This window comes from Astatotilapia calliptera, chromosome 23 (genome assembly GCF_964374335.1).
Source record: "Astatotilapia calliptera chromosome 23, fAstCal68.1, whole genome shotgun sequence".
NCBI lineage: Eukaryota > Metazoa > Chordata > Actinopteri > Cichliformes > Cichlidae > Astatotilapia > Astatotilapia calliptera.
The window spans coordinates 18,125,001-18,138,467 of record NC_137443.1 but is presented as its reverse complement, the minus strand read 5'-3'; the positions used below and the strand labels follow the sequence as shown (position 1 = coordinate 18,138,467).

At 40.0% G+C, this 13,467-nt stretch overlaps 1 protein-coding gene across 1 annotated transcript in view; it reads right to left on the bottom strand.

Moving 5' to 3' along the window:
* The window catches only part of LOC113006779 (uncharacterized), a 39,289-nt gene that overhangs the window by 17,894 nt on the left and 7,928 nt on the right, over positions 1-13,467 (bottom strand). Inside the window, exons 3-5 of the mRNA XM_080297131.1 lie at positions 8,938-10,895; positions 5,584-5,757; positions 3,653-3,826 (exon numbers count right to left, since the gene is read on the bottom strand). Coding sequence (XP_080153257.1) covers positions 3,653-3,826; positions 5,584-5,757; positions 8,938-10,895 — 2,306 coding nt within the window. The remainder of the gene's footprint in view (positions 1-3,652; positions 3,827-5,583; positions 5,758-8,937; positions 10,896-13,467) is intronic.

Sequence of the window (13,467 nt, the reverse complement as noted above, 5' to 3'; positions counted from 1 at the left end):
TTCGGTACGCATATGTATCGAACAAAACAAAATTTGTAATTTATTTTATCAACTTTCCTTCTGACGATGCTGTCTGTGTTGAGCGCTCAGTGAATCTGCGTTCGACTACTCCGCCTAGGCTGCACTGTCGAGCGCAGATCCACTGAGCGCTCAACACAGACAGCATCGTCAGAAGGAAGAGAGCAGGACAAGCTAGCGAGACAGAAGTTAAGCTCTCCTTGCAACATGGACCTCCCCCACCCTCATTCAGATCTGGTGTTTGGAATTATTTTGGTTTTCATGTGAAGTATGACCCTGAAGGTAAGCGAGTCATGGACTAAAGTAAAACAGTATGTTGGATGTGCCATGCAATGCTCAATTACATGGGTGGGAACTAGTGTGTTAGCGCAGTTAGCTCGTTAACGTGTTGGCCGTCTAGCCCCATGCACGGGGCGATCGGCGGTAACTCGTTAACGGAGATTTGCCGTGTAATGGCGTTAAGGTCATTTTAACGAGGTTAACCTGAAAGCACTAGTGGGAACACAACGAATATGACTGCACATTTACGCCGACATCATCCTAGTGCAAAGACAAAACCAACAAGCATGCATGCTACAAACTTTACCCGAGTCATTTAGACAGCCGTTAGCACATGATTCTCCTTATGTGGACCTGATATGTTTAATGTGCTGCTGAGAATATAGCCCAGAAGAAGCGGATAGTATAGCTTTTATTTTGGAAAGAGCCATTTCTCTGTAATAAACTCTCTTTTCCAAAGATGAGTGATTCCTCAATCAGATACAGGGCTCGCAAAATCGCTAGCCCGACGTCCTGGGGCTAGCGATTTTTCCAGTCGGGCTACCAAAATCTATCTCTGCCCTGCCCGTCCGGCTATTGTAGGAAGGAAAAATATATGTCAATGCTTTTGCATTCTTTCAGAAATGTAGCTGGGTAATTATGTCATTGGCATCGGTGAGCCACTGTCAATATGTGACATATTGAAATCGCGTTTGAATTTGCGCTTGTTTTTTTGCTTTCACTTTGCAATCGCGTGAACTGTGTATAGAGAGCGACAGTACTGTTTGGTGAGTGATGATAATTTGTGCACCAATTCCTCTGACATTGTCTTATTAATCTTTAGCTTACTACGCAAACATGACAAGTGAAATCTCCCGCAGCAAGCTTAAACATGTGAGAGGTTGATCGCGCAGAGAATCGCTGAGCTTATGTGAGTGCGTGTGTAAAAGCAGCAGGATATATATTTCAGTTCTGCTGAGCCAAATAAGACAGGTCAGGGTGAAGAAGTGACAGCCAAAGAAAAGCTTACCGCAAAACAGAAAAGTTATGACAAATCAGACTATAAGGCAAAAAGAAAGTGCAGCTTTATGGTTTCATGGACAAAATAATTTCTGTGGCTGCGATATGATGAGTTAAATAACCAGGGGTGCACATAAGTGGTCCGCAGGTGTGCATTCACTGTCAAAGTAAAAAACACGCACAAGGGTTAGGACCACGCTTGATATTTGGGGAAATCGACGGCGCATTTGGAGTACGCATTTGAAGTACACTTTGAATTGGGACAGCCGTCGTCGCGTGGCGGTGACGTAATCGCGCTTAAAATGCGTACTTCAAGCATGCAGACCCTGATTTGGGACACAGCCCTTGTATGCGCTCATGACAGAATTTTATCCCAGATAGTGAAAGCCCTTGGTCCTCTCTCCTATTTTAGGTTAAATCCTATATCAGGAATTTATGTGTCACTTTGGACTCGACTCTTACACTGGATGGTCGTGTGAAGTCTCTGGTTCGGTCTTGTGTTTTTGTCATTTATGAGATGTGGCTAAGTTAAGCCCTATTTTATATCGCTCTGACTTGGAGATGTTATACATGTATTTATTTCCTCACGCTTGGACTATTGTAACTCACTGTTATGTTTATGTATCTAAGCAAAGGTTCTCTGGATTGTTGGCGGGTTGTGCAAAACACTGCAGCTAGGCTTCTGACAAAATCTTTTAAGTATTCACATGTGACACCGTTGCTATCTCAGCTACACTGGCTTCCTGTGGAATTTAGAGTCCATTTTAAGATCCTGATCTTGACTTTTATATCTTCGCATTGACTGGCACCATCCTACATCTCTGATCTGCTACAGTTCTATCTCCCTAGGACAGACCTTCCCAAAGTGTGGGGCCCGCCCCCCGGGGGGGGGGGGGGGGGGCGCAGAGCCATGGCAGGGGGGCGTGGGTTGAAAAGGGGGGGAAAAAAACAAGACGCTTGGACACTGCTAGCACGGGCGCCTACAGAAACGCAAAGCAGGAGATGAAGCATCGCTGAATATGTTTCCAAACCAACTTCATTCTAAGCCAAACACTAGAAAATATGGTGAAGCATATCTTCCCTTTGGCTTCACCTGCACAAGTGCCAAGGTAGGTCTCCCCTGCAGAATTGGTTTTCTCTTCATTGGGAGCAGCGCTGGGCTGTTTAAATCACGGACAAACAGTACCCCACATTTGTGATTTTTAGTTCACAAACACTTCTTGTAATGACTAACTACTCCTGACATTTTGGAGATATACATACTATACTATACTTTATACAGTAAAGTTACAGCGGGATACAAATAACATCAGGCTGATCCTGCCACGATTTGTTCCCTCGGTTCAAATCCCACAGCTGTTTATGTTTTTAAACCCATTTTGCACAGAGAGACATTTTTGAAAAATGTATTGATAGCAATGTTGAATATTATTACACAGGAAAAAAAAACAAATACATGTAAAACAATTACACCGTGACACCTCTGCCTTTGTAAATGGAGGGACAGTAACTGCGTGTGTATAAGTAAGCGTGTAAAACCTGCAGATAGTCAGATTAACAGTATTTTGTCTCTATCTGCCATTCTGCAATTCATCTCATGTAAACAATAACGTGCGCACAGCGTGACGTGAAAAACGCACATACCTTTGATACTGCGTGACAAACTCTGTATTCCTTGTCCACACGTAAACGCAAAAAAGGAGTTTTAAAAGTCTCAGTTTTCAGTGATTTGAAATGCCGTTTACGTGTGGACGAAACAGCTGCGTTTTCAAAAATACCTGTGTAGGTGTGTAAAAGAGTTTATTTTATTACTACCTGTAATTTATTGCAGATTACTTGTATTTGATTAATTGTTTACAAAATGTTTGAGGTGTCAAATAAACCGCAATGGAGCAAAATATGGGTGTGTGTGGTTGGAGGATGTGTGTGTGTGTGTGTGGGGGGGGGGGCGCGCAAACTATTTTTTTGTAGAACAAAGGGGGGCCCAGCAAAAAAAGTTTGGGAACCACTGTCCTAGGAGATCCCTGAGGTCGTCTGATCAGGGCTTACTTGCTTTAAAACATACTAAGATGAGAACTAAGGGGGACAGAGTTTTTGCCACTGTGGCCCCTAGACTGTGGAACTCTCTCCCCCAAACCTTAAGAACTGTGGGCTTAGCAGTTATTTTTAAAAACAATTACTTTGTGATTCTGCCTAGAAAGGTGCTATATAAATAAAATTGTATTTATTTAATTTATTTAATAATCTATCCAAAGTTAAATTAAAGGTCACTTGACAATTTTAAAACGCTTAGTTGTTTATCAAATAATACCATTCAGAACTGAAATGATCAGCGGTGAAATATTTCACTCCTGACCTGAGAGTTTCCAGTGTACAATGTGGACTCTGTAGTGCAGCAGACAGAAGCTTGACTCCTAAATCCTGTAGATCATTGTTACTCAGGTCCAGCTCTCTCAGACTACAGGACTGGGAGTTGAGAACTGAAGACAGGGCACCGCAGCTTCTCTCTGAGAGGTTACAGTGAGTCAGTCTGAAAGAAACACACAAACAAATGAAATCAGTCAAATAAAACAAAAATTTGAAAATACGTAAAAATCCTGTAAAACTACTAAAGACATAATCTCTGACTTGTGACTGGAAATGCAATCTTCTCAGATCCATTTGTACATTTTAATAGCACATTCAGACAATGTAAAACAGTAACACTTTAATTTTTTAAACTTGTTTTGGTAACATCTCCGCTCCTGAAAAAAATCTCTCCTAGTAGCAACTATCACGCCCGCAGCAAGCAAAAGATACAATATTTTCCACTGTCAGAGATTATTTAAATGACTGCAGCTATTGTTGCACCCGACCAGTCCAGCTGGTATTCACACAAGATCACATGGGTAATGCAGGACTGAGCGCGAGGCCTGGGTTTTGAAATTTAGTGACTTGCCATACATAAAATAACAGTTCAGACATCACAAAAATGATACTAATGTTACTGAAATTAATACCAGTGTCTCCACATGTAGAATTATACCTTTCAGCAGTTAATCCTACTAAGGTGTTTTTGCATCACCGAAACATCTTTGTTATGTGTCAGACTTCTTAAGAAAATACCTTAAATGAAATATAAATAACTCTAACACACAATTTTAAATTAAATAAATTAGTTAAGAAAACAACATCACTATATCTCAGAAACCAAAATGATATCTCACTTATTCTGCTACCCAAAATCAGAGTCCTAAATAAAAGGCCACTTGACAAGGCTATAAAGCATAGTTGTTTATAGATGCAAATCATTCAGACTGTAAATGATCAGCAGTGAAATATTTCACTCCTGACGTGCAGTGTTGGGTAAGTTACTTTAAAAAAGTAATTAATTACTATTACTAATTACTTAATCAATATTGTATTTAAAATACTTATCTAATTACTGTGCCTGAAAAGTAACTTAATTACTCAATAAGTAATTTAACTAAATACTTATTAAAATCCCCATAAACCTTGAGTGGACAAACAATAGAAATTAAACTCTTTAAATAATAAATAATTTTTAAAAAAATACGAGTCAACATGAAATAGTTTAGCCTTTTTGCTTCCTGAATCATCTTTATTACATTCTATAAAAAAAACATTCTTTAACATTTTTTAGTAAGGAATGTAACTTTCTTTAGCTAAGAAACACAATTCCAGAATAACAAATATATTTTTCTGCAACATATCTGAATAACAAAAAAGCTTAACTTAAGAAATGTTATACATGACATATTTCACGCAGTAAACATTAAAATTTTTACATTTTTAAAGCAATGAGTAACATATTCATACATAATGTATGTAATCATGTCATGTGATTCAACAAAGTGAAGTTAATTCTGAACTTTGGTTAACAAACAGAATTCCTCTGAAACTTCCTCAAACCAATGAGCACCATATTTCCTGCATGCTGTATGTACTGTATGTAGAAAAGTAAAGTGACGGGAATATTTCCATTTCATAAAACAGGCCCTCGCTTCAGCCGAGTCCGACATCTTCCGCTGTAGAATACGACTATGCGGCAAACTGGCGCGAAATGACGTGCAGCTGCACTACAGCGATGTTAAAGCGGCAGAGTTTATTTTTACCTTTAGAAGATAAATTATTGAAATTAAATAATGATTTTCAGCGAGTTTAGTTATTTTACAATGTAACACAAGTACATTGTAAGTAACTGTATTTAAAATACCTAAAAATGAACAGTAATTAGTTACTCTACTTTTTCAGTGGAAAAGTAATTTAAATACAGTAACTGCTGACCTGAGAGTTTCCAGTGTACAGTATGGACTCAGTAGAGCAGCAGACAGAATTGTCACTCCTAAATCATGTAGATCATTGTTACTCAGGTCCAGCTCTCTCAGACTACAGGACTGGGAGTTGAGAAATGAGGACAGCGCACCACAGCTTCTCTCTGAGAGGTTACAGTGACTCAGTCTGAAAAAACAAACAAACAAACTAATGAAATCAATAAATAAAACAAAATTTGTGAAAAAATGTAAAAATGCCAACATGCAACACAATTAATGGTTAACAAAATAACTTCATTAAAACACAATTGCCCTTCTAGATCAGCACTTAGTCCTTGTAAGGTCCACTTCCCCCACCTTCTGATTCAGAAGACATGAATACAAACTGCAAATCTAATAAAAACATAATTTCTGATTTGTGATTAGAAACGTAATCTTCTCAGATCTATTTGTACAATTTAGAGCCAAGTGGACAGCCGAAACAGGAACATTCATAGCAACAAAGATGAGAGAAGACATCTTTTCAGTAAATATTATGCTGTCAGGAAATACCAAAGGTAGGTAAATTCTAGTTGTTGTGGCTTTTTGGTAAGACATGATTTGTACTCTTCTGCTGCTTAGGGCTGGGCAATATCATACCGTTCACGATAATACTGGTATAATGTTAGGCAATGATAAGAAAATGAAATATTGCGATAGAATATAAGTAAAATGTGCATGTGCAGTGCATTTGTTTTCATACGCACATGTCAGAAAAAGTATGGCAGTGACGGAGAATGAGAAGGGCGAAAGCAGATCGTTGAATAAAACAGATGAACCAAAATTGGTTTGTAAAAACGGGGCCAACTTCAGTAGTGTGGAACTGGTGAGGTTTTTGTCTGTCAGATACCCACCAATTTTTGGTAGAACATGCAAGCGGGCTGAAAAACCTGGGGCTGCACAAGGTCAAAGCGTTAGCGCCGTCCAGCCCCACACACGGGGCGATCCGCGTTAACTTGCTAACGGTGATTTGCCATGTCATTTTAACGAGATTGCTGAGAGCACTGATTTTAATACTACTTTGTTAAGCTATGAAGCCGCACCGCTTGATTGATTGTCGGAGCATTACGGCTACCATAGTCACGTGCCTTATGGAGTAATACCTACTGTGATTCAACATAATATTAGTATTGTGTGTGTATAACCTCTTTTTAAGTTTTGTGGACATTATACATGGTTATGCTTAGGATATGTCGGCCCATTTCTACTGAAAATGCCCTTTGGTTTAACTGTCAGCATGGAATTTGCATTTGCACTGTAACATTTTTATATAGCTTTAATGCACATAAAAAAAACAGCTGCTTGTTTAAGTTAAAATACATTGTTCGGGGTTTTTTTTTTTTTGCACTAATAAAGTTGTAGAGTTGTTAAGTATTTTGTCTCGTGTCAATTATATTGTCAGTTATATCGTTACCGCAAATTTTCAAATATATAAATATTTTTGGACATATTGTTCTACCCTACTGCTGCTCTTTCTACACCTTGTGGATGAGTTACTCTGATATCAAGAAACATGTACCTCATTCAAGTTTTTCCTCTAAACTAAAGTTTTTCCACACTCTATTCCAGCTACAAATCACAGGTGGAACCCTTCAAATCAAATCAAATCGATTTCTATAGCACTTTTAAAAGCAACAGAGTTGACCAAAGTGCTTCGCAATTAGTTCAGAACATGAGAAAACAATAGAAAAACAAATACAGATAAACGAGATGAGGCAATGACAATGTATACAACATAAAAACAAGACAAAAATAGCAAACAGAAAAAAAGGCCTGATGGTACTCAAACTGAACTCGAATTAAAAACCAACATAAAAAAAATGAGTTTTAAGGCATGCTTCTAAAGACTGACTAGACTCTGAAGTACGAATATCATCTGTCAAGTTAGTCCAGAGTCTAGGCACTGCAACTGCAAAGGCCTGATCTCCTCTACGCTTCAATCGAGACCTCGGTTGTACTAAGAGCATCTGGCTAGACAATGTCATTGCTCTTTAAATAGAAAAGAAAGAAATAACTGTGCCCATGTGGATCCTTATCATTCAAGATCGTGAAAAGATTCTATACTCAGAGAATATTGTTGATTTCATATGACAGAGAAGATTTGGGAGATGCAGGAGGTGAAGATTTCTCAGAACACTAGGCACTTTGACTTCACTGTGTAAAGTATGGAAGTCAGAAAAGGAGGGAGAAGTGAGGAGATGGACACAAAGGAAATGTCTTGGGCAGACTCAAACTCAAGCACTGGAGTCACAACTCTAACCTTTAGTACATGAGTCACATACTCAGTAAACTATAGCAGCAGTCAGCAGTTTGTCAGTTAATTTGAAGACGATGAGAATGGCTATGAGCCAATCCAAAAACAACCTCATCAGCAGCCACGAAAGGGGAAAAAAGCATTTAGACTGAATGGTCTTCTTGCCCAAGGAGTGAGCCACTGTACTCATTGTACAGGCTATCCAAGCTGATTTCAACTTTTGATCCCAGATACCACCTGGAAAATCATCCAAATTAGGAGATTTTCCCTGATCTGAGTTGTGTTTTCAATTCAGTTGTAACAAAAGAAGAGCTGTTATCTGTGTGCCCACAATAAAAAGAAAGACAATGTACATGTGTAAAGTCTAAAATCATTAAAAGCAATGGAAAAGCTTATTATGGATAGTGGTGCAGTTTATCATCAAAGGCTGGCAAAAAGGACACCATGTTGGCAATAAATGGCATGAAGTCTGAGTTGTTTTTGTATTTTTGATTTTTGTGGGCGGATTATAATCTGGAGGAAATTTTATGGCAGCCATAGAAGAGACAACCAGGGAAAGTATGCTTAAGACGGAAGGAGCTAGAACTGCTTGTTTGATATGCACCAAAGTCTGCACCAACAATTTGACAACTCCCACTTGGCAACAGTGTGAAGGAAAAACTCCAGGAGAATGAGGCTCAGGAGGTACAACCATCTGCTGTTAACAGTTTGGGGTGAGGGGAGAGCTCAGGTCAAGAATAGTAAACAAACACTGAAGCCCAAGGCACAGTGTAGTAAAAACTAATGATTAAATGCAAAACTGGTGCATGAACACATGGAAAGTAAAGTTTGATTGTTTGGTTTTTTTTAAAAGACCAGTAACACAGCAGCAGCACTAATAATGATACTGCCATAGTTTTTGGATGTTGCATCACAAGAACATTGAGTTTATGAGACATTAAAAAGGTTACAGTTGTTTTAGAGTAATTGCCATGCTTTGGGACACAAATTCTTACAAAGATGGAAAGTCTGATTAAATAAATTACAGACTCAACTGCATGATAAAAGTAGAGGGATCAGTACAAATGTACTTACACAGCTTTGTTGGAGGCTTTGACCACTGGCAGTAGCCTCCGAAGAGCCTCCTCTGAAGCTGAGTATTTCTTCAGGTCAAATACATCCAGATCTTTTTCTGATGAGAGTAAGATGAAGACCAGAGCTGACCACTGAGCAGGAGACAGCTCATCTGTGGAGAAACTTCCTGAAGTCAGTGACTGTTGGATCTCCTCTACTAGAGAACGATCATTCAGTTCATTCAGACAGTGGAACAGATTGATGCTTTTCTCTGCAGACAGATTCATACTGAGTTTCTTCTTAATGTACTGGACTGTTTCCTGAATAGTCTGTGAGCTACTTAGTGTGTCTGGCAAAAAATTTCGTAGGAGAATCTGATTGGGCTGCATTGAAAGACCCAGGAGGAAGCGCAGGAACAAGTCCAGGTGTCCATTTGGACTCTGTAAAGCCTTGTCCACAGCACTCTGGTGGACATACTGTAGTTTTGGTGCATTAAAAATTTTTGACCACCAGGACGATGTCTGTTGTTCTTCCAGCAGATTGACTGCAGAGTTGATGAAGGTCATGTGGACATGAAGAGCAGCCAGAAACTCCTGAACACTCAGATGGATGAAGCAGAACACCTTGTCCTGGTACAGTCCTCTCTCTTCTTTAAAGATCTGTGTGAGCACTCCTGAGTACACTGAGGCTGCTCTGATATCGATGCCACACTCTGTCAGGTCTGATTCATAGAAGATCAGGTTTCCTTTCTGCAGCTGATCAAAAGCCAGTTTTCCCAAAGACTCAACCGTCCTCCTGCTCTCTGGAGTCCAGTGTGGATCTGTCTCAGCTCCTCCATCATACTTGACCTTCCTTATTTTGGCCTGAACCACCAGGAAGTGGATGTACATCTCAGTCAGGGTCTTGGGCAGTGTTCCTTTCTCTCTGGTTTGCAGCACATCCTCCAGAACTGTAGCAGTGATCCAGCAGAAGACTGGGATGTGGCACATGATGTGGAGGCTTCGTGATGTCTTGATGTGGGAGATGATCCTGCTGGCCTGCTCCTCATCTCTGGATCTCTTCCTAAAGTACTCCTCCATCTGTGGATCAGTGTACCCTCTAATCTCTGTCACCATATTAACACATTGTGGAGGGATCTGATTGGCTGCTGCAGGTCGTGTGGTTATCCAGATGCGAGCAGAGGGAAGCAGGTACCCCCTGATGAGGTTTGTCAGCAGCACATTCACTGAGGTGGACTTTCTAGGGTCAGTTAGGATTGTAGTTTTGTGGAAGTCCAGAGGAATTCGAGACTCATCTAGACCATCAAAGATGAACACAACTTGGAAGTCTTCAAAGCTGCAAATTCCTGCTTTTTTGGTTTCAGTAAAGAAGTGATGAACAAGTTCCACCAAGCTGAACTTTTCCTCCTTCAGCACATTCAGCTCTCTGAAAGTGAATGGAAATATGAACTGGATGTCCTGGTTGACTTTGTCTTCAGCCCAGTCCAGAGTGAACTTTTGTATTAAGATTGTTTTCCCAATACCAGTCACTCCCTTTGTCAGCACTGTTCTGATTGGTTCATGTCTTCCAGGTGATGCTTTAAAGATGTCTTCTTGCCTGATTGTTGTTTCTGGTCTGGCAGGTTTCTTGAACACAGTTTCAATCATTCTGGCCTCATGTTCATCATTGATCTCTGCAGTCTCTCCCTCTGTGATGTAGAGCTCTGTGTGGATCTGATTCAGAAGCATTGGGTTTCCTGCTTTAGCAACCCCCTCAAACACACACTGGAACCTCTCCTTCAGGTTAGATTTGAGTTTAAACTGACAGTTTTGAAGACCCTCTGAATTTAAAACAGGAAACAAGATGATTAGTGTAATCCATTTTATATAGAATGAAGAATAATATAATACACACACACACACACATATATATATATATATATATATATATATATAGCTATTAGGGGTGCAACGATACATAAAATTCACGGTTCGGTTCGGTTCGATACTTTGGTGTCACGGTTCGATATTTTTTCGATACAAAAAAATGTTCATGCCTTTTTAATTTGTCATTTATTAAAATTATAAATATATATTTTAACTCAAAAGTACAGTTTTTAAATTTAACCCTAACCCTTGTGCGTGTTTTTTATTTTGACAGCGAATGCGCACCTGCGGACCACTTATGTGCAGCCCTGGTTATTTAGCTCGTCATATTGCAGCCACAGAAATTATTTTGTCCATGAAACCATAAAGCTGCACTTTCTTTTTGCCTTATAGTCTGATTTGTCATAACTTCTCCGTTTTGTGGTAAGCTTTTCTTTGGCTGTCACTTCTTCACCCTGACCTGTCTTGTTTGGCTCAGCAGAACTGAAATGCTTTTACACACGCACTCACATAAGCTCAGCGATTCTCAGCGATTCTCTGCGCGATCAACCTCTCACATGTTTAGCTTGCTGCGGGAGATTTCACTTGTCATGTTTGCATAGTAAGCTAACGATTAATAAGACGATGTCAGAGGAATTGGTGCACAAATTATCACTCACAGATCAGTGCTGTCGCTCTCTATACACAGTTCGCACGATTGCAAAGTCAAAGCAAAAAAACAAGCGCAAATTCAAACGCGATTTCAATATGTCACATATTGACAGTGGCTCACCGATGCCAATGACATAATTACCCAGCTACATTTCTGAAAGAATGCAAAAGCATTGACATATATTTTTCCTTCCTACAATAGCCCCGACGGGCAGGGTAGCCCGACTGAAAAAATCGCTAGCCCCAGGACGTCAGGCTAGCGATATTGCAAGCCCTGTATCTGATTGAGGAATCACTCATCTTTGGAAAAGAGAGTTTATTACAGAGAAATGTCTCTTTCCAAAATAAAAGCTATACTATCCGCTTCTTCTGGGCTATATTCTCAGCAGCATAAGGAGAATCATGTGCTAACAGCTGTCTAAATGACTCGGCTAACGTTAGTAGCATGCTTGTTGTTTTTGTCTTTGCACTAGGATGATGTCGGCGTAAATGTGCAGTCATATTCGTTGTGTTCCCACTAGTGCTTTCAGGTTAATCTCGTTGAAATGACCCTAACACCACAACACGGCAAATCTCCGTTAACGAGCTACCGCTGATAGGGATGGGTATTGATAAGATTTTAACGATTCCGATTCCATTTTCGATTCTGTTTAACGATTCGATTCTTTATCGATTCTCTTATCGATTCTTTTTTTTTTTAAAAAAAGGAGAACACTAAGGTCGATTAGCTCAGAGCTTTGTTTTATATCTTCTCTTTGAACAAGATAGAAATTTAGGAGTAACATGGCCTTACAAACCCAACAGTGAGATCTTGAGAGATCCAGCCTACGGTTCTTCAATGGGGTGTCACAGGGTCCCCAGGAAAAAAAAATTGTAAATGTAAAATAATAAAATAAATATTCTTGTGAGACATATCACATATTGACGGGGTCGGGTTATGTTAAAAAGTATAAATTGTTATACTTTGTTCATTGGTTCAAAGGTACCCCACACTTCTTTTTTTGTTTGCTTGTTTGTTCTGGTGTATTTTTCATTTGAACTGTTACTCTGCCAGAGTACTCATATTTACAAGATGGCATTGAACGCCCCATTGGTGTATCAGGAAAACTATTTTGTACGTATGTTCCTTGAAGGGGATTGAAGTCGTTCTTTTTTCCACCGCAGCGAAGGGCTAGGAGTAGGAGAGGAGCTGTTGTATGTTTTTGTTATCGAATCGATCTGATTGTGAAATAAAGCATATGCAGTGAGAAAGCAACTCCAGGAGTCATCCCTGCCTTAAAGCTGCAACATTCTTCTGTAGCAATAACAAAGTATAACATAAATTGTTCTGTGGCAATTACACAAGAATATCCAGTAATGTCCCTGCCTACAATTAAACACATTCACTTACCAAAAATCGGGGGCATCTGCTGTGGCAAATGGGTGCAAGCCTTTGACCACAAACTTAGACACTGCTCGGTGACATTAGTCTATCCTGGCCTGAAAGGAGACGCTACCGGTAGACTGCAGCGAGAACTGCCAGCGAGCGCCAGCCAGACTCTGTCTGTCTCTCTCATCATGGTCACCTACATGTACAGTAATGGCAGGTCTTGTAATAAGGCAGATTGCGCTAACATAATATGCACTGTTAGTTGATTATTTACCTGCCGCATTAACGGGAGAGGACGTGCAAACGTTAGCGCTGCTGCTGGGTTGAGAGTCACGAGTCCGGAGCGGAATTAAAAACGCGTGTCATCGCGTGTTTTGTGAGCAAATGCTTTTGCATATTCGTAGTGTTTCCTCCCTTAAATGAAATATCTACTTTGCAAGTTGCCCTGTTGTCATCGGTTCTCATAAAGTATAATCAAACTTTTGAGCGTTTGAGCCGCTTAGGCGCCATGTTTCCTGCCAGGTAAATGACGCTCCGCAACGTGGTGACGTCATTCGGGGCGACTGGAATCGATAAGGGAATCGTTTGCAAAAATGGCAAACGATTCCAAGGAATTGAAACAGTGGGAACCGGTTCTCAACAAGAACCGGTTTTCGATACCCATCC